Raw genomic sequence first — 26496 nt, forward strand, 5'->3', positions numbered from 1 at the left:
TGCTGTTTTCCAGCTTATTATATTTCCATTAGTCTGATAAAAGGATATCCAAACTTTAAGAATAATTGTTCTCTGATTGGTTTTTGTTTGTTTGTTTTTGGTTTTGTTTTGGTTTTTTTTGGTAAAGAACATGTATATGCTGTGCAATTTATGTTAAAACACATGGAACTTTCATTAAAGCTCAGCACTAAAACCTATTTATCTACTAGTTCACTTCCCACATGCCAGTGCAAAATCGGATACGTAGCAGCCCAAACTGAAGAAGAAACAAGACCTTCAAAGGCTGGAGGAATCTTGGTGTCATGGTGATGCTTTCCCAGTATGGTCCAAGAGCTCACCCTTCATATTTGAGAAAAACTAACATTTCTATTCAAGGCAGCTGCAACTTCTGATGGTGAGAATTACTTTTCTAACTTCTCTGTCAAATAATGGGTGAGCAGCCCAAAGAAAGGGAGGTGGTAAAAAATGTCACAGGCACTATTTTTAAGTACCTTCACTATCTTTGAGGGAGGGAAGTACCTTGCTCCACTGCTGAAAGTAGCCAAAGGAATTAATAAAGTGTCCCAAATTGAGGAGCTAATGAGAAGATCAGAGATTTTTCTGTAGAAGTTCAGATTTCAGCTGCTTCACTGCAGCAGCAAGAGAGTCTGGGGCTGCAAGTTTTAATAGGAAGTTAGCTAGAAAAGACTGTCATCAAGGACATCTGAGTTTGAAGGAAAACATCCTTATCTAAATTTAGTGGCAGAACCCCTTTTGAGATATTTCTAGTATCCTTCTGAAGCCGTATTCTTGCTACATACTGCTATCCAGTCCAGAGGTTCTCTTCTTTTCATCTATCAGTCTCTAGGTAGCCACCAGGAAATAACACTTCTCCCTTTTTTAACTTCTTCATAGGGAGAAAACAGATACACTTAATCACTGATTTAAAGCTTTTTTTTTTTTTCTCCCCTAAAAGGCTGGTATTTCTTCCACATAAAGATCTACCACAGCGTACAGAGAACAGACGTAACAGACACAGCCAAATCCAGATGCAAAGTGGAGCCAAACCTCCTACTGGAGAATTCGTCTCCCCAAGTTTGAAAATCAGATTTATTATTTATCATTTTATTTATCATGAGACAGTGCTCAGATATAATTTCATTTTGGAGTTCATTGAGTATTCCTCCTAATGGGGTCATGTCCTTCAGGAGCCATAGGGAAATTGGTGGCAGTGGAGGGAAAACCATGTTTTTACATGAAAATATTGGCTTGGGTACACTGTGGAACAGCAGCAGCTCATTTTTGCTCTAAAGGTGAGCAAGACCCATGACAGAACTCTTCCAGTTCTGTTTTTTGCTGTGTAGGGGTGGAAAAATGCATACTCATGGAAAGCTGAGGGTCAAGGCAGAGCTGCAGCTTCCCAGCAGATCTGGGTGTTTGCACCAGCAGGGTGGGTGTCAGATGGCAGACCTCCCCTTTATAATCCAGCAACAAATGTGCCTCTCAGAAATACTGTCAGAGGCACATGGAAGGACACAGAAACAACACATCTGGTGATGGGTGAGCTGAGTAATGCCAGCAGGTGTCCAGCACAGAAAAAATCACTGACACTGCTCCTTCTATAGCCTGTGGGTGAACACTATGCTGTCTGGTGAAATGTGGGCTGGTATTACTGCATCTGTCTTTTCCACAAACCACTGCTGTTGTTTTGGTACAGACAGCAGACTAGTGGTATTTAATAATCCCTGATATCACATAGCCTTTAAACTGATTTTGAGAGTAACAACTGTCGCGCCATCCTAATGTGACATCTCCTCGCGAATGCAAAGGCGGAGCTGCACCAGTGGAAAAGCAGAGCAGTGATGTGTGATCAGGAACACCGACACCACTGCAATTACACTAATAAACTGTCTGGAGGAAAACATCTTTTGCCATTTTAATTAATCATATTGTTGTAATTAATTTAATTGATTAATACTTTAATGCAAAACCTCAGTTTGCAAGAATATGAATTTCCTAATCTTTCCGGAAATTTGGGAGAAATTTATTTTGACAGCTGCTTGCAGAACAGATAAGATTAAGGGATGAAACTATCATGGTGCTTGCTGGTTTACTTGTTGAGAGAAGTGTTAGATGTTACTTTTTAATGGAACTTAACCCAAAGTTTTGGTATCATTTAAAGGAGAATTACGATTGCCTATCAGGAGAGTATATTTTCTGTGTGTTTCTTCTGTTTTCTATTTTAACAGTTCTCACTCTTTTCCTCTCTGGTTACTGAGAAATGAAAAAGAATTTTCCCCCAAATGGAAAAGAAGTTATTTATAAGATACAGTGAAAATGTCAAGGGATGAGAGAGTTTGGGGCAGACATCATCCTCTGTGTGGGCGGGCATTTCTCATTTGTGCCATCCTGTCATGTGGCTCCTGGAACGTGATAGAATGGTGAGACTGCCAGGAAAAAAAATCACCCTTAACTCTTCCTTCCCTAAACAAGTTAAGTTGCTGCAGAGGGAAAACATGATGCAAACTACAAAACAGCATAGAATTTCTAACAGGGGTCCTGTAAACCTAAGTCACTTTTCTTTAGGATGAAACAGAACCCAAATGAAAACCAGCAACCCCAAATAAAAACAGAGATCTAATGAAAGCAAATTTTAACTGTTTCTTGAGTCTTTTTAACAAAATAGTCAAAAGCTGAACTTTTACTCCTAAGCAGAACCTAAGAAGGAAATGAGAACACCGTGGGCACGCTCAAACCCCCCTAAAAACTACTTAACAAAACTAAACCTTAGAGCATCTCATTGTTGAACCAGTGGGGAGCTGCAGCTCTGTCTGGAGCCAAGCCCTCGTGCCCACGTCAGCAGCTCAGAGCTCCCTCACACTCCGAGGTCATCCTTCCCATGCAGCGTTTCCACCTCCCCAGCCTTGTGGAACAACAGTGTCACTCCTTCATTTGCTTCTGAAAAGTTACATAAACTATTTCCTCTGATGAAATTCCCTGGGGGAAGTGTACATAATTGTTCTGTTGACAGGGCTGAGGAAGATGCTGTGTTTAAAGTACCTTCTTGGCAAGTCTGTGTTATTTTGATGGCATCAAAACATTTTAGGAACTTGACCGTGGCACCATGGATTTACTAGTGCTTAAAACCAAAAAATACTCACGAGTTCAAATTTTTAAGCTTCCTCAAAATGTATTTATTTTTATGACTACCTTCCTGATGGTTTTAAACAATTAAATCCTTCACTGGGTTAAATAAGAATTAAACTGATCCAAAATCTTGTTTTCCCTCTCTGTTTTTTGACTAGGTAGGTAACACTACCCATGCAAAACTAGTATGTCTGATGGTTACTTTCACAAATCCAACACAAAAAAAAAACAACAACAAAAAAAGAGAGAGCTAAGACACTCTAACATAATTTCTTTCATTTTGGAAACTCCTGTATTTTTCAGACATCCTCCACCTGCTTCTCCACACAACTCTATGCACAACTTCCCTCCTTAATCCTACAATCTACTACTATTCCTGCAATGCTCTGTTACAGCACAGCTATTTGAGAGCCCTTTCCTGGAAGTATTCCCTCCTTTTTTTTAATCATTCCAAATATAAGCATCTGCACAAAGCCTGGATTCCTCTTTGGGTATTGCTCTGACATGTGAAGTGTGGGAGGAGGATTCTTCCAGACACTGAGTATAAAGTGAGCTATGCTGTGGATGTTGTAAAGTCTGTCTAGACATCACCAACATGTCAAAACTAGTCACACACATGCTGTTCTGATGACATCATCCAGGGATGGGGCGCTCCATTTCATCAATAATTAGGCCTGAAGTCTCTTTCTTGTGAAGTCTTTCTCCTTTCTAAGTAAGGCAAAGTAAGATTTTACTAAACAAAATTACTATATTATGTCTTTATCTTATTATATATTATATAATGTCTAGTATTGATATATTATCCTTTCCCATATCTGAATCCAAGCACAGTCAAGATTTGTGCTCCACTTGAAGCCTCTACCTATATCACACTGGCCAGGTAATTTTTATAACCTGTTATAAAAAAATGCTGCTACATTTTTAATCTGACCTTTTAAAACTACTAATTAGTAGTTTTACTACTTATTAACATACCTTTTGACCCTGAATATCTGTCTCAATTTTAGAAGACTAACAGCATGTATTTCAAGCTGTGTCTTTCGGATTGTGAACAGCTCTATCTACCTGTACCGTTAAGATCAGCAACTGTTCACATGCTTTTCTGTTGGGTATTCTGTGATTAATACATTTAGCAATTTATGAGATCACATTTTGAGCAGATGCAAATTTACGTTTGTGGAAATGTGTCCAAACACACACACAAGTAGCTGAAAACTACCTGAAAGTTAAGGACATTAACATCGTAACAAAAACACAAAGTAGTGTCAGGAAAAATTGCAATAGCTGGCATAAGGTTAACAGTATTTTTTTGTAATTCACTCAGGTAGCTTCCACTATTTTTTGAACTCCTGAGGCATCTGAGGGGCTGATGGCAAGTGATGCTACAGCTTGTGGGAAGAGAATTGAACCAAAAAAGTCCTTTTTCAGTTAGGTGAGTATTGGCTCTTAAAGCTCCTCTCCCTCACACTGAGAAGGAATGGTGAGACAGGCATTCTCAAAGAGCTAATAAACAGAAAAAAATTAGTAAATAATAGATAGGTTTGCTCCCAGAGCAAAGCAGCAGCTCTTCTTGCCTGTGTATCCCCTAGAGATTTCCACATCCTATCCCCAGCAATCATAAAAGTCATGTTCATCTGAACAGAAAGTAGAAAAAACAGCAGGTAAGCTCTAATCAGCTACAGTTAATCAACCTGAATTGTAGACACCAAGTATTATGTACTTCAAATAAGATGCTTGCAATCCATCCACAGAGCTAGGAACAAACAGCATACAAAAATAAAGGTTTGGGGAAAAAATATAGTAAGATACTATCTACCTGATGAAATTATGAGCTCACCTCCATCTACTTTGTCTAACAACACCACAGAAAAAAGAAAACAATTCTATCATGAACCTACAATTCAGTTAAGCTAAACACTAGTTTATAGAAGAGTGAAATATGTCTGAATTCACAAATAAAACACAAATCCCTGATTTTCAGAGCACAAACATGCTTTGCTCATTTAAGGTTTGTTTTTCATGCTGACTCCTCATTATTATATGGAAGGAGCCTACACAGACAGGTGATGCCAGATCTGACCCTTGCAACACTGCAGCATCACAGGGAGGCAGTAAATCTGGATCACTCCAAGAAAGGCAGACTTACAGTGTTAATTAAACCTTACTGAAGATCAAAGAGTTCTTCCAAATTTAAAGCTTAGAAATCCTTGAGAGACCTTAAACTCCCTCCTAGAGATAAAGGGAACACTTCATGCCTTTCTACATGGTTCCACCATGTTTTGAAAAAAATGCTCTCCACAGCAAGAGGGTGCAACAACAGTGCCAAACACAAATTTTGGTCAATATTCGATTGATATAGTTCTTAGAATCACAATATTAAAAAATAGAAAAGAAAAAAAAAGTGAGAAAATTTTCATACAGGACGAAATATGTGTAGAGAAACTTAAAAAACGTTGAGACAGTGAAATGACAGCACACTTTCTGCATTGTTGTCTTTGAGACAAGTTAGGAAGTTGACAAGTTAGAACAATGGTTCATCCTCTTCTTGGCTGCCTGAACAAAGCTTCCTGAATTTCTGGACAAGATGCTTTACCCCAAAGCTGCCACAATAACCTTGGGTATTTACAGTTGATCACCACTTTTTTAAGGAACTGTGTAGTGGAGGTGCATAAGCTTTAATGTTTCCCTTTCAATTCCCAGTTTTCTGCTGATCCCACACTGGACAAAGCTTCCCCCCCCATGAGTCACAGGAGGGACACAGTGGCCACAGAATGGAGCCCTTCCCCTTTCCAGCCTCACAGACTCTTCCTTTGCCCACAAAACCAAGTCCCACTCTGGGGAAACTCTGGTTGTGCTTTCCAAAGGTGTCTCCTGTACCTGACCATCCCGGGAGGCACCGGCAGTAGCCCGTGGTGGGGTGGCACCCGTCCGCGTGGCTGCAGTCACAGCGCTCAGCGCAGTCCAGGCCATAGGTACCATCCTGTGGCAACAAAAAACAGAACAATCCAGAGATGATGTGGCAGCTGGGAGTTAGAGGAGAGACAAGTTATGGTCTACCCAGTCTCCAAAAGCAACCACAGATCTCTCCCGAATCTCTAGGTTCATATTAATGTAAAATACTTGCGGCATTTGGAACATGTCAGCCTCCGACACTTTCATTCTTTCTTTAAAGAGGGGAAGATAACGAATGAATTATGCTTGAAAAATCCCAGACTCAAGTAATTAAATCTCCTTTCTGCATCAAACCCTGAGATCTCTGCTTATGGGTCAATATGGGTACCAAACAGAGGCATAATTTTTAATAAAACAAGTGAAAACCACAAAGTTACAAGACCACAAAGCTTCAGTGTGAGGTTCACTGTATAAATAATGCAAACTATTTTGCAAACTCTATCACTTCCAATTAGAAACATTTCTCTTTTGATGAAAAACGTTTGTCTCTGCATTACAACACATACTCCATCAAAAAGAGATAATCTTTGGCTATGGGACAGTGCACAAAACAAAACTTTTATGTTTACCTATGCAACATTTTTAAACAAACAAGAGATTAAAATTACAAGTGGAATCACTCTGTTGCTGTATTTGTTTTTTCATCAAAAACATCTAAACATTTGAATTTGCTTTTCATGTTTCATCCATAGAAGCTAGTATACAGATTTGTGGATAATTTCACAGAAAATCAACCCAAGAAACCGAGAAGAGCAGATTCTTTACAATCTCCAAACAAGGCAAAGTATAACAGTCAACTGATCTCGAATAAAAAGTGTCAGAGACATTTTTTTTTTTAAATAGCACGGAGAAAAGGCCAGTATAATTTACAGTAATACTTCAGGGTTACCCACAGAAAGGCAAAAAAGGAAAAAAAAGTGTCAGTTTAAACCCCAATTATTTATATTCAAGGCTAAAAATTTGTGTCAGTTGCATTAACAATCTGAATAAAACCTACATGAACATTAATCTGTAGTTCTTTGATGTTCAGGCATACATTCCAACCAAGTGCCACAGGATTTAGCTGTTCAACTGCCAGTCTTTAAAGCAGAACAAAATCTTACATTACTTCAGTGTAAGGACCCTTTCGCCTATCTCAACAATACATTTTTATATACAGAAAAAGAAAAGATTAAGCATTTCCTTTGCATATAATCAGATTTGCAATGGATGGAAATCCTCAGATATGCTGTTGAAAAGCAGTATTTTTAGCCTGCTATGTACTTGGACTGAAGTCCAAACTGTAGTTCAAATCTTGAACAACAATCTGAGCAGTGATAATAATATTCTGAAGTTACTGAAACAAATCGAAATACAATGATTTAAATAAAGTCTCTGCTCAGACATCAAAAACATTTCAGACAACTGGAAGTATTTGATTTTTTTTTTAATAAATTATTGTATTTATTATTATTTGAATAAACAATTTCTGTTTATTCCCCTGCTCTGGAATTTCGAAGCAGAATTTGCATTTTAAATAGGTAGATGCTTATGGACATTGATGCAGATGGAGAGAGAGAGAGAAGACGACAATGAGCTTGGGCATGCTCAATTATCTGATACAGAAATGCTTTTATGCTTTATTTTACTAAGTTTGGGGTAGGAAACGATACATGTCTTTTTTAAATGTCAGTTTTGAAAGAGCTAATGCATCTTGGGAGGTCTCATCACCATTTAGAATCAGGCACTAAATGATAAACAAAGCTGCTTGAGGAAACAGAAAAATCAGTCTTCTGATGGAGATGCATTGTTGGAAACACTGCTCATGTGGTACTGCCATCAGCTTTCCAGAACACAGTCAATTTTCTTTGCCACTTTACTCACTACAGGAGTGCTTCATCTTAAAACCAAAAGCAAAGCCACAAAAAATCACTTCTGAATGTTCCTAGTGCAGTTCAGCAGAACAAATTTTCATTCAAAATGAGGTAATTTCTAGTTTTCTGCTATAGATCAGCTACTCCCATCATATTGTTGCTCAGTAGAGCTTGTCCAAACTCAAAGAAGCTTAACTGTGATATGGGAAAAGAATTTACAGGATATGTGTTCACCTCAGGTGATGCCTTTGCAGTTATATCAAACCAATGACCTGCTCTGCAGATATATTGCAAAAGTTAACAATTGACAGGGGAAGGGAAAAGAAGAGCAGAGAGCAGTTTATTTTAATAATTAGATTTTTCAAAAATTTCCCAGAAAATTAAATCACTGAAAACACTGGACCCTGGAAAAACCAATTTTTAATAAAATATTTGTCTTTTTTCAGTGTATGGAATATAATTGAAACCAAACAGTTATACAATTTAAAAAATCCACTTGGAATTTTACAATTTAAAAATTTCTGAAATTATGTATTTGAATTCACTTATTTCCCCAAAGCTGCAGACTACAAGGTGAAACAGAACTGATAACAAGCATGCCATTGTCCTCACAATGATTGCTGATTTTCTGAAGTCTGGGAGAGAGTAGATGTTAAAACCCCAGTAGAAAAGTAAAGACCTGTCATGAAACTGGGTGGTAAGAGTAGCTTCTCACTGTTGACTGAGAAGGAATGAAAATTCTTTATTCATACTGTAACACAGTTGTAAGAAAAAAGTAATTAAAATGACATTATTTGATTTGGGGTGTATTTATGGTATTTTTCTCTCATTATTTACACTTAAAAGTAGCTGAACAGTAGCAGTTTGATAGCATTTGATGAAGAAATGCTGAAAGATTTGTTAGTGCCTGCCCCTGACCCTGCACCCCATCCTGTGTGCTCCAAAGGGACTCATCCCCATGGAGACAAAGAATGACAGATGCCCCTCCTTGCCCAATATTCTCCTACAAAAGCTCAAAATTCAGTGGAATTATTAAACTACCTGGCAAGGGAGTTCACATTTCTCTCCCCTCCATCCCGGGGCACAGGTACAGGTTCCATCTAGAGCATTACAAGCCCCTCCATTAAGACATTGGCAGGTCAGGTTACAGCCCAGTCCCCACGTGCCACTGGGGCAATTTATGGAGCAATCCACACCATGCCAACCTGCCAAAAAAAAAAAACGGGATTAAGGTCAGAAATTAATCAGGTTTTCCCCCATTCCTCTCAGAGGATGCTTGCCTTTGCCTACCATGGGGCATGTCTCTAAGACGGGCAATACCGGGGTAAAATTCACTGCAGGATTTATCAGCAGCTTCAGCTGAGGGCTTGTCCAGGTTGAAACAAAAGTGTTCAAGGGCACCTTGTAACATCTGTGTACAGCACACATCTGCAGATGGGTGCCAGTAACTAAAGAGACTGATGGAATATCTGAAATGGAAATAGAGACACCTTGACATTTCACTGAGAAGCTCTAAACTACACCGAGAGTGTTAAGGTGTAGCCTGAAAATAATTAGGAATATTTCCCCTAGGCTCAAGTTGCTGCTTTCATAATTGTTCCACCAGCATTCAACTCAGATAGTCCTGTAATTTAACAGGTATTTAACAAAAAAAAAAACAAAAACAAAAAAACCACAAACCCCCCCCCCAAAAAAAAACAAACCCCAAAAAAACCCCAAAAAACCGCCAAAAAGACAAAACCAAAAACACCAAAAAACAAAACAAAACAAAAAAACAAAAAACCCAAAAACCCCCCAAAAAAACCAAACCAAACCAAACAAACAAACAAAAAAAAAAAAAAAATAAAAGAGAGAAAGAGAGAGAGAAAAAACATAAAAGTATTGCATAAATTGGATTTTCATCAGAAACACAGAAGACCTTTCAGATGATTTCTGTACTTCTCTCCAAATACAAAGAAGAAATGTAATGGAGAATAGCTCTAAAATCCAGCATTCACCATTGATCAAGCCTGATAGCAATGGTTTGCAGACTGGATAGACTGGGATGTGAATAGATTTTTTAGAACGTGATTGTCCATCGGATTCAAGAGGAACAGTGTGAGGCAGTCACATATTACCACCACCAGTGACACAGGCCAAGTTTCTAATTTTGTACCTTGTTTACAGTAAGTGGAGGGAAAAATAATTCTGCAGTGAGACTGATCAATAGGCTATGCAAAACACATGCACAGAAATCAGGCTGCCTTGTGCTCCATTAATAACTTCAAATTTAGGGGTCATTTTAGAAAAAAATGTATTTTTTGTAATTTAGCTAGGAAATTGAGATACTTTCCCTCAACTGTCTCTCCAGGATTTATAATCTTCTTTTGTTTACATGACAAGTACCTAGGTTCAGTTTAATTTTACTGTTTGCTGTCCTTTTTCACTGTAATATGATTACAACTGCATGGGGTACAGGAAGATAGGATTCTACACTGCTCAAGGAATATTCTTCTCCTCACAACCTAACTACTTTGCAATATTTACCTGAACAGGGTTAAATTAGCCTCACTGTCTCTGGAAAGAGTAGAAGTTCCACATTTGCTGCACAACTGATTTAGCAGTGTCAGTCCCTGAAAAATTTAGTGGCTATTTGTCCAGAAAACTCTATTTAGATGGAATATTGGGAAGGAATTGTGGAGGGTGGGGAGGCCCTGGCACAGGGTGCCCAGACAAGCTGTGGCTGCCCCTGGATGCCTGGCAGTGTCCAAGGCCAGGTTGGACAGGGCTTGGAGCAGCCTGGGATAGTGGGAAGTGTCCCTGCCATGGCAGGGGTGGAACAAAATGATCTTTTAGATCCCCTCCAACCCAAACTGTTACCAAATCCTCCAAAATCCTTGGTATAAATAAACCTTTCTAACACTGTCTTTTCTGTGTCAGCAAGTCAGGCATTAGTTTATTCCTGGTCAGGGTCTGTGTGTGTGGCTGACAAAATTCTGGCCTCCACACAGATGCAAACAGAAAACTTTCACCTATTTATATATTTTTTTGCAAACACAGACATTATTATTCATTCACTCTAAATTACATAATTCTCTGTCATTATGTAGCATTTTATCCTCTATTGATAATTGATTCCTCACTTCTCAGGCTAATTAGTTTGTATTTTTTACTTCTTTTATTGGCTTTTCCCCAGGTAGGGAGTTTCCAACACACATATATGGACTCTTTGTTATCTTGTTGTCTTCCTCATATTCTGGTTTCTGCAAAATGTCTTTGTAGTCCATAAATCCTACACTTCTTGTATTCATTTTGAACAACACATCTCTGTCTCCCTCCCCCAGGCTTTGTTCATTGAAGCATATAAAGTTAGCTAAGGAAAACTTGAAGTTTCAGTAACTTTTCCCAAGCTGTATTCCCACAATAGCTGCTTATGACAAACTTTGCTAAATTGTGGCTAAAAGTGATTCAAAACTAACACACTGCTTATAGTCAACATACTGGTTATTTATTATTCATTACAAACAAATTATTTAAAGTTAATGAAAAACATTATTTTTTAAAAAAAGAGAAAAGTTACATAATTTCCAACAAAACCATTCTGGGATTCTGTATGATTTTGATTAGGAATGCTGACATCAGATAAAGGGTGCACCCCACAGACCTTCTGACAGAGCAGAGAATGTTTTTTTCCCTGTGAACATGTTTTCCTTGGTTTTACCTCCCAGAGCAGCAGAAGCATCAAGTGTCTGCTTCTCATTAAGTTTCCTCCTCTCTACTTCAAAAACCCAATTTCATTTTACAGCTACAGAGAAATAAAATCCATCTGAGGAGACACTTACCTGCTTTGCAGGCACAAGAGCCATCCACAGGTGAACATGTGGCCCCATTTTTGCAGCTGCACACAGAGGAGCAGTTCACTCCATATGTTCCAGGGAGACAAGGGGTACCACAAGAAGCACCCTGAATTATAAAAAAAACAACAGAGTGTAAAAACCATTGAGAAGGCTCAGACAATACAACTGACTCAAGTGATACAAAAGCCAGGAAAAATACAGCTCATGCATGTCCTAGGCTTTCACTGCATTATCTTTAATTTAGGGGAGAGAGACACCTTCATGCTTCTGAAGTATTCTGAACTCTTTTTAAGTAAATATTAGTTTTCTGTGATTTGCTGTGACAGCTCATGTCACATAGCACCTGGTTAGATCAAAGGACAGTAATAAAGAACCTCTTTATGAAACCAAAACACAGTTGTAAAGCAGCTAAATAAAGCAGTTTGATGGTAAATTATCTGTGTATGTAAAATATTTTTAAGTGCTAATTTGGCTGACGTTTTCAGTTATTACTTTTACAAGAACAGTCATATTGTAAAATGTTAGATTAGCATCCAAAGCACATGTAACAGCAAATGTGTGTAAAAGTTGCAGAATAATCTGTCCTGAAGTATAAAAAGAAATGATTTTGGCTGCAGTTTCTGTGGATGGAGCATGAAGAGTTGATGAGTGAAACCCATCACTCCTCCCTTCACCTACACCTCAACAGCACTCCCTCATTCTTACCAACACCTTATAAAGCAAGTAACTTCTCCTAAAAATGCCTTCATTTCAGCACTGAGAACCTATCAGAAATATTGAGTTTTTAGAGTCCAACAGCACAAGCAGTGCTACGCAAACACCCTCACTTCTCTTTTGCCATGGTGGAGAAAGGATGAGATGGCACCCTGAAAAATTTGTTGCACAACTGGGGCTGAAAACTGTGAAACTGAGACCTCTTTTACCTTAAATCCAGGGGCACAGGTGCACTTCCCAGTGACGCTGTCGCAGTCAGCCCCGTTCTGGCAGCTGCAGATCTGCTGACATGACTCCCCGTAGAAGCCCGGGGAACACGTCTCATTGCAGTACAGCCCAGACCAGCCTGGCTTGCAGGAGCATTCCCCAGACATGGGATGACAGCTGCCACGGGTAGAGGATGAAAGGTTAACTCAGTAATTCTGGACTAAACACGGCAGAAATATTATTTTCTTTCCAAAGCAAAAAAAAAAAGAAAAAAAAGCAAAAAAAGCTGTTGCAGATGGGTTGCATGAAGGGCCTTGCATGAGATGATTCTACTTCCCAGAACACAATTTGGTGTATTTATATAAAAATACATGCCAATTACGATAGGAAATGTAACAATATACGATATACAGACATTTTGGGAGGATATGGAAAAAAATGAAGGAGTATCATTTTTCTGTCTCTGTTTAAACAGAAACCTTGCTAAAACACAATTTTTACCATAAGACAGACATCCATGGATACAAATATTAAGCATTTGAAACCACTGAATTCCCACACCTTTGTTGTTACATTCTCACTCTAACAGGATCATTTCTGTAACACTGCAGAAGCTCAGCAACATATTGTCTGAGAAACATGATGAAGAAAAATAGCATAGCATCCAACATGAAATAACAACACAGCACCCCATCAGCAAAGCAAGAACATTCTTTTCATTAAGTTAGTTTGGAAGAGGACAACTGAAATCTTTCAGGGAATGGTATAAAATCATCAGCGCTGGGCAGAAGCCAGCAGTAGCATGAGATCAGTGACCTTTTGCAGAGTATCTCCTCTCTCTGCTGGCCATACCTGGTGGCAGACCAGCTGCCTCTATACCTGGAACAGCAGTTTCATTGAAGGGCCATGCAGGCAGCTGCTGCCTCGTAACAAATGGACATCATCAGCTGTGCAAAGATATATAGGCTGGGAGAGGGGACACAATGGGGTGCTCTGTAGTACTCTGGCAGACAAAGCATTTGCTTAATTCTTACCAAAGAAAAGCCTTAGTATCCAAATCCAATATATTTACAATGGGAAGACTGTTTGGAGATATTTGCCTCCCACTGATTGAAGTGAAGCTCCTTTAAGAGTGCTAGAAGGACCAAAAAAAAAAAAAAAAAAAGCCTTCCTCCAGACAAATTAAATGACCCATGACAAGCGCCTGGCTTTGCAAGACTTGCTGACTTTGTGTGTGGGGGTGTACTGGAAACTTGAGTATTTTTCTGACCATTTGAAAGTCTGAAAAAATACCTGCTGCACTTTTAGGTGCTGAAACAATCTAACAGCAATCTTTGAAAGAGCTGCAGTGTAATACGAGAACACAACTTGAGTTGCAACTGCTCTTGGACTTGAGGGCTGCTCTTGTCTAAGTAAGAATTTAAAATTGCTGAAAACAACCATTGCTAATCAGGGAAGGCACAGATTGTGAAAGCTGGAACGTCACTAGGTATTCTTCCTGCATATTTAACACACATGCTATGGCACTGTAAACATTTGTGGGTCTTCAGGATATTAAAATACCTCTGACAATGTTAATGTAAAGTGAGAGGAAAAGCCTTTTCATGCAGAATGGTTCAAAACTCATGGTGTTCACACTGAACAGCCCTGGTTATCCACTAGTTACGTGCATACCTGCCATGAAATGAGATGAAATGAAACTATTCTCATATAAAACACAGGCAAAATTATGAAGACACATGATGCAGCAAAATAATCAGGTTTGTCTCCTGTCCTAAATTCCTGTAGGACCCCAAGTTCTCATCAGTGGAAGAATACAGAACAGGGAAAATGAAAAAAAAAAATTCAGTCCACAACTAGATAGTTGTTAGGATAAGAATCTGAATATATGCGTAACATAAATTCAGCAGCACTGACACTCTAAGACATAAAGCCCAGTGTTCACAGAATCCTATAAATTCCTGATTGGAAGTGTGGTTGTGGGTTTTTTTTCCCCTTCCAGGAGAGGGGGAGCCCACACGCATGAAGAAGCACTGGCTATGAGGCAGAGGCATTGATATTCTGTGCCCCCCAGTGAGTGTCACTGAGGCGTCCTTGCACATGTATTGATTGACGCCAAAATTAGCATTCCATGATTTGTACATGTAGGAAGCCAAAGCACTTCTGGAGGTTTTTGATGGGTTTTCATGCAGTTATCTCAATTGGTAATAATGTTTAAATGTTAAGGTAGGGAAATAAAGAGATGCTGAGGGATATTGGTAGTATATCCTCTTTTATTCCTGCTTGTCTGTTCACACTTGATGGAAATGCAACCCTACTCTGTACAGAGACAAAAAAACCTACTTGTGGGTAGTTCATATTATATATTTGAAGGACTTTGATGAAAGAAATGATTTTTATATGCTTTATTTATGTGTTTTACTTTTAAAATATCCAGCCAAATTGTGTAGCATCCTAAAAAAATAAATATAAACATAAATATGAATAAAAATGTAATTTCCATGCAAAGCTCTTGCAGCTGTACATTCAGGCCCATTAGAAAAATGTAAAATGAAAAGGCCTTAATCTTTACTTTAGAAACAGAGCCAAACTACATGAACCAATCATGTTTCCATTGAATTCCACCAATAAAACTGCAATTAATCCTACAGAGGTATTTCAGAAGGAGCATGAGACAGGGGGAAAAAACCCCCACTAGTGCTCATGTAATGAATAAATCTTAATTGCAGGCTGAACGGCACCAAGAGTACTGGTACAAGAAGGTTTTTACCTGTTACTGTCCTCTGGTCCACTCAAACAGATTAAAATCTCTCAAGTATAGCTATTTTTATGCTCTACAAAATATCTAATAAAGGCCGCTGGTACAACCAAGAGCAAAGAAGGGCTTGCCTTTCATCTCCAGGAGCTGCCATCAACCAACAGCAGCAGCAAAATCCCTACAGCTTAGCCTACCCAAAATGCAAATAATGAATTATTGTCAGAGCTGTTTTGATACCATTTTTTGTCAATCATAAAATAGTAATGAAAAACAAAGAATGTGCATTTTTCCACCATGTATGAGGAGAAGTATGTGAATAAAACTACTGAAAACATAGTTGTATTCTGGAACTTATGTACACTTTTTTTAGATCAGTATTTTTGGAGCTAAGCATTTTTTTTAATTAACCTTCAGTTCATTTCTCTGTTGATTAATACCAATACTAGAGCCCTACCAAAGCTCCTCTTTGAGAATATCTAAACCAGTGACCACATACAGATGAAAAAAGTTTTTATGATATCAAGGGTCCCCAATCCCAGACCTACAGACACACAAAGTTTATTTGCAAGAAGGAATTCCATCCCTTTTTTTTTTGTTTTGTTTTGTTGTTTGTTTGTTTGTTTGTTTTTGTTTTTTGTGCCCTGGGATAACTTTGCTGCTAAATGGATTAGTGCTGTGAAGATCCTCAGGCTACAGCCAGGCCAAGCAGTATTTGTGGCAGGCAAGAGAGGGTTGAGGGTATTCCCTGACAGGATGAAAGAGTTACCTCGTGGATGAATAACATCAAGAGGTGAGGACAACCAGACACAACTGGCTTCTCAAAAGACTCTCAAAAGCCTCAAGTGCCCAAAAGGAGTTTTGTTTTCTGCATCATTACCCTGATTCCTACTATTGGTCACTTCCTGACCCAAGGGGAAAGAACTTACATATACATAAAATACACTTGTGAAGCAACGAAAATATTTGTTTTTCTCACACATCATGATGCTCTGGCAAATATGCTCCAGCACCTTCAGGGCTGCTAAGTGCCTTAGGATTTGTCATTCAGGGGGGAAGTGCCCAAAAAAATACCAGCCAAGTGCTGTTGTTTACTTGTGAACATTTGTGATCTGATTTGACCACAAGCTGTCTCTTCCAGTGGTATAAATGAAGGAACAGCTGTGTGGAACATGAATCAGAAGTAATCCCTGTAATATTAGAAATGGTATACAGTGCAATGCATTCCTGCCAAACCAGGCTGCTGCAACAGTCTGCAGACAGATTTTCAGGGAAGTAGCTAACTGTAATTCCTAACACAGTATTTTTTGGTGTGCTAGCCTAATTTGAGAGCTGGAGGGTCCTGTATTATTGTGCCATTTATTCCTAAACACACTGCCCTTGCTTGATTTTACATCAAAACAACTCTGTATTTTTTTCAAGGCGAATGGGATGAGCAAAAGCACAAGTACACAACTGTAAAAGTATATGACTGGAAGGGGAAAAGAATTCAGTGTGTTGTCACACAGTTTGTCAACAAAAGATGTGTTGGACAACTCCAACAAACCACAAAATAATTTTTCACAGAGAATTAACAGACTACTTATTTCCATGCATGGATTTAAAATCACTCAAAAAAGCACTTAAGTGCAAAAAATTGTACTTTTTAAAACCAGATTTTCAATAGGTAAGGCTTTTGAAATTTTGTACTAAAATAGTCACCCACAGCAATTCTTATCCACAGATAGAGACTGAGGGAGAGAAATGTCCAAGCTTCTCATGCCCATCTCAGACTTTACACATCCACTGATTACACTTCAGTTATTTCTGCCATACAGTAAACCAGAGTATGTGAGAGACAGCCCATGTGCACTGATTTTATGCTGTGAACAATATAATGATTTATTCAGGTGGCAAACATAGATAAAGGTCACACTTTGTCTTAATATTTATTTCATGGGTCAGAGACCAAACACAGCACTGAATATTATGATCAAATATGCTTACAAGTAAAAATTCAAAGTGTCTTTTGGGTTGGTGTTTTTCTTCTCATTGTGGTCAGGGAATACAAAATACTTACAGGTCAGCAGCTGCTTCAGTTTGCATGAAAGTATTAGAAAAATCAAGAAATACCCCTTTTCAGTTTGTATTTTGATTTCTGTGTTCTATTCATAAAATATAAAGGCAGGGTAGAGGATGTAAAGCCTACCTCCAGGTGTTGGGCATGTGGCAGGGACACTTTTTATCACACTTGAGGCCGTAAATCCCCTCGGGGCAGAGCCTGGTTTCACAGTGCTGCCCTGTGTACCCTGGCTCACAGAGGCATGCACCACTGATGTGGTAGCACTTCCCACCATTCACACACTTGCAGGTCTCTGCACAACGCAGCCCGAAGCTCCCCACTGGGCACTCATCCTGGCATCTGTGAGGCAAAAAAAAATCCCAATAAACAAACAACAAATTGTTATATTTCCCATAAATGACTGCTTCTGGAGCATTAAAGGAAATATGGTTTATGAGGAGTGTCTTCTACTGGTCAAAACCACCACTTAAATAAGAGGAAAAATTTGTGTAACTTCGAAAAACCTTCAGGAGATCAAATTCCTTCTTTTCATCTAATTTTTCTGACAGATGAAAATGAAAATCAGTAAAGATTTGAATTTAACCCACACGGGGAAGTAGCAATGATTTTTGTTGCTGCTTAAGGAAAAGATACCTTAAGAAAGAGACTTCACCAAACTTTTTGTCTCTCATTCACACTTTTGAGAAGAGCTCACTTCAGCCAACAGATTTATTTCCTTAATTTTTATAGGGGGAACATATTGTTTAACCTAAAGATCAGTCTGTACCTTTAGCTTGCCTACTAGAAAATAAAACTTCAGTATCCTGCTTCTCAGATTTGCAACTCATTAACTGATGATTTTCTGGATGGCAATTTCATTTGGCTATGTCTTATGAGTTTGATGTTTTCAGCTCTGTCTTTCCTGTGTTCTACAAAGGAATTGTTATCTGGATGCCAGTCATGTTACAGATTGCAAAAAACACACTACTTGGTAATATGACACATTATTAATAGTTTTATTTCTTTTTTTGCCTGTTTTTCTCATAAATTTGGCTTTTTTTTTGTTTTGGTTTGTTTTAAGGTATGACTAGTGGTTCATTATATGTGAAGTTCAAAGACACATGATACAAGGCACTGCAAAATGTAACAGAAATGAGCAGAGCCCTCTGACTGAAGTAAAATGGGACATGTTTGTTTCATGCTTTTGCAGTCTTTTTCTCAATCTGATGCTGACATCCAGAACTTTCAAGGTATTTGTAACTCTGTCCTAACTGAAGTCATCGATAAAATCTTCTTTTCTCCTGAGGTGTAGCATAACAATAGAGCTAATTACCCTATATCAATGTTTCCTGGTGAAGTTATACAAATAAAGCTGTCAAATAATTTTCTTCAAACGGCAACCAGGAATCCCAGCCAAACTAGACAAAATTTAACCTTGAATTTTCTTTTTTTTAAAAATTTAACTTGCTAAAACCATCTCTTAGGACGGTGGTATGTATGGGCTATCTCAGACAGTGCCCACACAGTTCTCTGACATGAAATACGGCTCAAGTTTACAACCTTGTCGCTTACTTCTTCCTGCCCTTGGAACCATCTTGAAAAATGGAAGAATTGAAAATACAGCCTCTTTTGCAGGAAAAGAGGGAGACTCAGATTTGCAAAAGTGATCAAAATGCTGCAAACTGTAAGGTATTTCAGGTAAAAGTCAGATTTAAATTATTACAATATGAAAAATTTCATTACTTTTACAAACACCTGTGTAGAGCAGTGTGTAGACACTTGTGTGGTTACTCCTTTGATTTTCCCTGGAGGCCCTATCTATGTCTGCCTAAATGTATCTACCACCTTCTGCAATGTTTCTTCACAGACACAAATATAACTCTGGCATGCAAATGGCTCTAGACTAATTATTTCTCTTCTTTTTGAGGTCTTTTTCCACATTATGTCTTGCAGACCACTCCCCATGTCCTGTGAACACTCATATGGGGAATGCATATGGTTACAGTACCCACAGCCCCTGGCAGAGATTCCCTGGACTGACCCAAGTGATCAGGCTGCTGCTGACTGCTCCAAATGAGTTGTGTGCTGCTTAAAATACATGCAGGAAAACGTTCGTTCATCGCTTTCCACTTCCTTCAAAAGTGATGTCTCACTCTGTCTTTCCAAACTGCCAAAGCTGACTTACAGCCATCAGAAAATGAAATGTTTCATTTCATTTGAGTGAAGCATTTTTAGGAGACAAATCTCCAGCCTGCAGCCTTTACAGAGTGACTGAATGAGCCTCCCTTGCTACTGTGAGTGCCAGACACCTGTACAAACCCACGAGCCTCCCTCCTCACCCCTCCACCACAGCCCAGGCTGCACCATTCTGCAAGACACTCCAAGTGAGGAAGACTCACAAGAAGTGCCAGAGCACAGCAGGAAAACAGTGAAACCTGTGAGTTCCTTCACAGGAAGTGTTCTTTCACATGGACTTTCAATTTGCAACCCAGCATCAGCCGAGTGACACAACAAACATTTCATCATTGAAATCAGCACCTCTGATCATATCTCAGATACTTCCATTGTTCTGTCTACGAGATTCCTTAGTTCCCCTGTCATAGCAGAGCCCTGCAGGCTCAGCAGCCTGGCAGGAATGGGTTTTTCTTACCGTTCCCCTGTGTAGCCTGGGCTGCAGTGGCAGTGACCCATCACCAAGTCGCAGGTCCCTCCGTTGTGGCACTGGCACTCCTGGGAGCAGTTCTTCCCATAACGACCCTCAGGACAAGGCTGACCACAGACCATGCCCTGTGAGTGCAGAAGAGAAATCTTAGAGTTGGGACTGCAGCTTGAACAAACAAGGAAGAAATGAGGGAAGATCAAGAAGATCCTTCATTAGTCTCCCAGTGCTGATCTTGGAAATGCCAGACCCTTCTCCAGTTTTAGGCATGGGGCATATTCCAGCACTGGAGGAATAATCTTCTAGGATTTCCAAGTTGGAAGTAAAAACACTCATGAAAAACACTCTGTCTAAGCACCTGTGAAAGCACTTACACAAGTAAGACTAACTGATGTCAAGCTCTTCCCAATTTATTTATCAGGAGTACTATATATCAATATACCCAGGAATGCCCTCCAGTGTAATCGAGGTGTAAGAAACAGCAGCTGCTCTAATGTCCCAATTATTCTACTTTATGGTGATTTAGGTTTTTTTTTTTCTGATGAATGAAAAAGCTGTTTGCAATTTCATTTAAAGCAGCACATCCTAAAAGCTTAAGTAGCATGATTGCTCCTTTCAATGGGTTTTGAATTTCTGCACTGCCTTTTACATCCTTGGAATTAATCACACCTGGGGTGGTGAGGGAAACATCAGAACGTAAGACTTTTAATAAGACATTTCAAGAAAAAAGTATTTACAGGCATTTCATCAGACAAAAGACATCCAGGTATTTAATCTAATATAAGACACAGCAGAATTTGCACCTGGCTACTTTAAACCTCCCTTCCAGGAAAAGCAAGGAAAAAAAGGTTACACTGACAAAATAGTGTTTCACAGAACTGAAAGTTCTAAAATTAAAACTTATACTTAAATAATTACTTGGAATGGAAAACTAGTCAATTATCTAAATAGTCATGTATTAGTTAACACACATACTAGTATAAAATTTTCCTCACTGCTTCACGTGCTGTATCTCATTTTTAGTAGCTGTGTTTAGGCAGATAAAGGGAGTCAAGAATTTGTGCCAACATTTGTATTCCATGACCAATAATTTTGCTCTTCTAGCATGAAATGCAACAAAAAGTAAAAGTGGACATATTCCAAACTAGGTAGTTAAGTGTGCTACTCAAACTCACAACCAGAGATTGTATTTTATAGCATGCTCTCTAGCTGGTAAAAAACTGGCCACCGCCATAGGTTATTCTCACTATATTATGATATAATAATATAATGTAATGTAATGTAATATAATCACAAGGTAATTAAACAATCAGCAAATGCAAATTTTAATACAAAATAAACACTTAAATGGGAATATTATCAAATGCTCATGATCAATATTATCAGCAAATGTATTTAAAGAATTTATTTGGGCCTTGATCACATTCCAACTGCATTATTTGCCAACTCAGAGCAGGCAGCCTGATACAAGGGAAGGCAATTTGCTCCAAGATCAGGTCTTCCTTCCTTACCCTCTGATAAAAGGGAAGGAAGCCTGAAGATAATGTCAAAGATCTGATGTCCCACCTCCTCCTCAACAGTGAACACACTATCCAAAGGTTTGGGCTTTTTTCCATGCATACTGGAGACACAAATATGGGCACAAACCCCTATATTAATGAATATAATGGTGTCATCTCATGATATTATCAATTTACACTGAGAAATCAATGACTTCCAGGCAAGATCTAAAGGATATTGCCTTGCCACAGCACAGCTCACGTCTTTTGCTTCCCAGAATCTGATACAGTTAAAAAGGCAGTGCAGAACTGGAGCATTTTCAGTAACAGATGGTTTTGCAAGCATTTTATTTCAGTCCCTTATACTAAAATATGTTTCTCATTACTCCTGGCTACAAGCAGACTGCATTTGTTATCCTCGTTTGCTACCCTTTTTTTTTCCTGTCGAGATGTACAAATATGGAAGTTTGGGGGGGGTTGTGCGGGTTTCAGAGGGCATTTTTTACCATCCATCCTGGCAGGCAGGAGCACTCCCCGGTGACGTGGTGACAGACGCCTCCGTTCTGGCATGGGCACCTCTCCTCGCACTGTGGGCCATGCTTCCCAGGGGGACACAGGTCCTCACAGCTGTGCACGGGGTGGGGACAGCACAGACACTCATAACCACAGGCCCCAGCTTTGTTTTCAATACTATCATCATCAGCTCTTCTGGCCAAAAGCCTGGAGCACAGAGCAGTGTTAAACAGAGAGATGTGCACCGAGTGTTGTGCGGCATCTACACAATGGATCTAAGGAAACAGACCTGGCATTCTAGGAATTACTCCTTCCCAAGACATCTCTATACACAGTTTGGCATTCATTCACTGCTGCTGACACAGCTCTGCAATGACCATGGCCAAACAACCCCATGTTTCAATGCCATTTCCCAAACCTGTGGTCAGATTGTGACAGCAACAAAGAACCCTCTGCTGCTCCTTTTTTTTGTGTTGTAACCCATCTGGGTCAAGGCTTTTTTTCTCTTGGTCACATATCTGAATGTGCCCTGAAACACGGGTTTGCCCAAACCTGCTTGTTCAGAATGGAAGTCCATCTAAACTCTTCAAAACTTGTATCCCGCCACCCCAAAAAATGACACAGCCGCTGCTTACAAGGCGCCGGTGTATCCGGGGGGACACCTGCACTCGCCGGTGACGTGGTCACAGGTGGCACTGTTCTGGCACTGGCATTTCTGGTGGCACTCGTTGCCGTAGGAACCGGGGTCGCAGCGCTCCTCGCAGCGCCAGCCCTTGAAGCCCGCGGAGCAGTGGCAGGCCCCAGTGATGGGGTTGCAAAGGGCCCCGTTCTTGCACTGGCAGCGGCTGCTGCAGTGGGGTCCCCAGTGGTCACTGTCACACGCTGGACCGGCAGAGGGAGAAAAGTGTGGTGGTTTTAGAGCAATTTTTACGGTTACAGCACTGGAGGTGCTGCAAGTTGACCATGCAACAAGAAGAAAGAAGTTATGAAATGGAAATAGTTATTCCTCCTTGGTCCTTAAGGATTGTGGCAGGCAGATCAGACTTCATTTATGCAATTTATGCAATTGGTTCTTCTCAAGAAAAGCCAGCATTATAAAACATGAGGCTGAGAACTAAATGTATGTTCAGTCTCTTAATTCTCAGACTATTCGTTATGACTCTCTACCATCAAACCATTAGTTTCCCTTTACATAGAGAAGTCTTGCTAACTTAAAAAAATGTTGTCTAAACCCACCAACAACTCTCTGAATCCCACAAGGAAGTTGAAAAGCTTGCTCAGTGCAGACATGATTTTTGGACAAATCAAAGAATTCCTACTTGTTCACGTAATTGCAAATATTTCCTTTGCAATCTTACAATATACTGATAGGGCAAAACACAAGAGGCACTTCACCAAGCAACAGGAAACTAACAACTACATGGCTAAACTTCATCTGAATGTTACAAATTTGGTTATCTAATGTGTCTTTACGATCACTCAAATCCATCTTACCTGGTCTGCCACAATGCATCCTGTTAAAGCCCTGTAAGCAAACCATTCAGACGGTATTTCAGCATCAAAATAAGAACCTAATATTAAAAAAGAAATTTTATCCTAGGAAACACAGGAGTTCTGTAAAGAGCCAAAAGATTAGGGTCACCTGGAGTTCAACAGGAATGTGTTAATCATATGGTCAAATGATCTGATTTTATTTTTATGTTCTATTGATAACAGCAGAACAATGGGAAAGCCTCAATTGCAGCAACTGTAAGCCCAGGCTCTCCTCTTGGAGACTGACAATCATTGTTCTCCCAGTCTTCTCCTGGGGCAAAAAAGCCAGGCAGAGAACAGGCACACTTTCCTAGACTAATGCAAAGTAATTCAAGAATGCTCCTCAGGGTAGGAATTATTCAGCTGTAAGAGCTGTTCACCCAGGCTACACAAATAAAAAGGAATTAGGGTCTTTTCAAGAATCTACTCCTTAAGGTTGTTGTTTTGTTTTTTTTTTTTCCCAGGATAGGTCATTAGAACATGCATCCATAAATGGAGATATTGTGAGCACTTACACACAATAAAATAGAGAGCAAGAAAGTAGTGTTATGTATTATAAACACCCAGCAATGCTGCTGGGCTGTAAGGAGAGCTGCTCATCTTATTATTGGCCTCTCTCTTTAAAGATGTGTGGGTTTTGTTGTGGACAAACCAGAGGTCTACGACAGTTTTGTAACGCACTGCTGCCTACAGCACAACTGCATCTCTCAAATTGCCTTTTGCCACGACAACTTTCAACATTTTCAACATGTCTGCATAGAGTAGAATGTGTAATCCTCCAGCTCAACCAGTCAGGAAACTAGCTATTTGGGGATATAAAAAATACAGGTATGGCTGTCAAGATGACTGAGACAGTCACGTGGTCTGTTATGATAGAGCATAAACCCTAATTGATTTTAGTTTTTTTTTTAATTAGCACATTAGTCTGCGTTCAGATGAAAGTATTCTTCCTTTCAGACAAAATTTCAATTTTTGCCATCCCTCATGGAAATATAAATTAATAAATCAAACAATTAACAAAAATAATTTTTAAAAAACCCACAACCCAAAAAGCCCTGTCCAGACATGTCTGATAAACAGGAGAATTCAGACTGATTGCCACACCACAACTGTTCCAGTGTAGAACTCGGGCTAGGATAGAGGTAGCCAGAACATGCCCTTGCTACAAAGATGGAGGTGGCAAGAGAAGATTTAGTCTTGTTTGGTGAGAGGTTGTATTCTTTTACCAGCTGCTGGGAATGGGGTGTTTGGTGCAGCTAGCAACATTCCTGCAGCTTCCTGAAGACTCAAATGCAACGAGTCTGAGAGCCACAGGGACCAGAAACTTCTCTTACCAAACATCCAGCACGCAGCCTCACCTGAGGAGGATGCACTGGCATGACCTTCTCTTTATGTTTGAAGGAAATCATTAAAATAAAAGCACATCCAATGGCTGCCAATAGGATTCCCAGCCTCTGGACCATTCTCCTGGCAATGATCAGGTGAATAACAAATACTGACATTGCAGTCTTTTATTAAATTCCAGTGGTGGCCCCAGCATGGTGCAGTTTTGCCACAATCTTTCCCACAAGGTCTGTCACCAGCCTTCCAATCACCTGTGACTTATGGGCAGAACTGTGGAGAAATGTGCAGGATTCAGGGGAATAAATAATAATACTGAACAAAATGGATAGATCACATATTTTACCTCTACATCCCCTGACTGATCATCAGTAATATTCTCCATAGGAAATCAGACTGATTTGTCAGAAACTGATGCTCAGTTTACTACTAGAAAAGAAGGCAAAGGGTAAAAATGTTTCCTGTAGTGAGTTTGTATGAATTTTAATTAGTTTTGGAGCTTAAATTTATCAATTATTACATCAGACTATTTTTACTATTCAAACACTGAGAAAGCTGGGCTGGAAGTCACATGCATCTGCTAATCTGGTGGAATGGTGAAGTCTTGGAGTTAATGACTGCTGCCACCTTACAGAGTGTCAGCTGGAGTTTAATGAGAAGAGCTGTGGTCACAGGCCCAAATGGCACAGGGCACACATCACAAGCAGGCACCTACAAAATCCTTAAATACTGTTTTTCTGAACAGATCCGCAGCTGTGATACCATCTCTTTCAGCACAAGAGGAAAGGGGAGAAATGCATAAAGACAAGATAATGTTTAGAATGGTTTCAGCACAAGGATGGTGCATCTCAGCCCCAATCACTCCTGAAAAATTGGAAACCACTCTGAAGTGCAAAACCCAGCCAGTAAACCAGCATTAACTTTCTGTGTTGATCCTACAGAATTGGCCTATTGTTGTTCTGTCTCAGACAGGACACCTTCTTTACAAAAGACGCTCTTAGCCTTTCATACGTTATATTCACCCTCAGGTTTTTTTATGTTTTAAACAGAAGAATTACTTAGTCTCCCTGTCAGCTTTTGTATCAGATTCACAGGGTCCTTTCTGCCTTCACCTTATGCTATAGGAGCAAAAACAAAATACACATAAATACCACTTTTAACACTGTGATAATAATGTCACATCTTCTTATAATCTTTTCCTTTTATTATTCATCTGGGAATATTTTTTTTGTCACTACAGTATGCACTGTGCACATCACACAATGCCAGGAAGAAGAACTTTGCTCTGTGCTTTGCTTTGTTAAGCAAAAGCAAGAATTCACCTTTGGAATAAGAGCACTGCATTGTGTAAATTCTTTTTAAAGGGACTACTATGGTAAGAATATCTAAGGCTATGCAGGACTACCACGATAAAAATTCTTGCTGAGACTGAGGGCCGAGTGACTTGAGAAACAGGGAGAAGCTTAA

General features: G+C 39.4%; 1 protein-coding gene across 4 annotated transcripts in view; it reads right to left on the reverse strand.

Moving 5' to 3' along the window:
* MEGF10 (multiple EGF like domains 10) overlaps positions 1-26496 on the reverse strand; it is an 85124-nt gene that overhangs the window by 21719 nt on the left and 36909 nt on the right. For 2 of the 4 annotated variants that reach the window (XM_063421718.1, XM_063421717.1), the window contains exons 6-13: positions 22791-23037; positions 22149-22269; positions 20135-20271; positions 17632-17844; positions 12691-12865; positions 11753-11873; positions 8973-9136; positions 6004-6106 (exon numbers count right to left, since the gene is read on the reverse strand). In XM_063421718.1, the coding sequence (XP_063277788.1) occupies positions 6004-6106; positions 8973-9136; positions 11753-11873; positions 12691-12865; positions 17632-17844; positions 20135-20271; positions 22149-22269; positions 22791-23037 (1281 nt within the window). Of the gene's footprint in view, positions 1-6003; positions 6107-8972; positions 9137-11752; positions 11874-12690; positions 12866-17631; positions 17845-20134; positions 20272-22148; positions 22363-22790; positions 23038-26496 lie in introns of all 4 variants that reach the window. The other 2 variants (XM_063421716.1, XM_063421714.1) reach the window with 1 other exon arrangement.

The sequence above is a fragment of the Prinia subflava genome, chromosome Z (assembly GCF_021018805.1).
Source record: "Prinia subflava isolate CZ2003 ecotype Zambia chromosome Z, Cam_Psub_1.2, whole genome shotgun sequence".
NCBI classification, from domain to species: domain Eukaryota; kingdom Metazoa; phylum Chordata; class Aves; order Passeriformes; family Cisticolidae; genus Prinia; species Prinia subflava.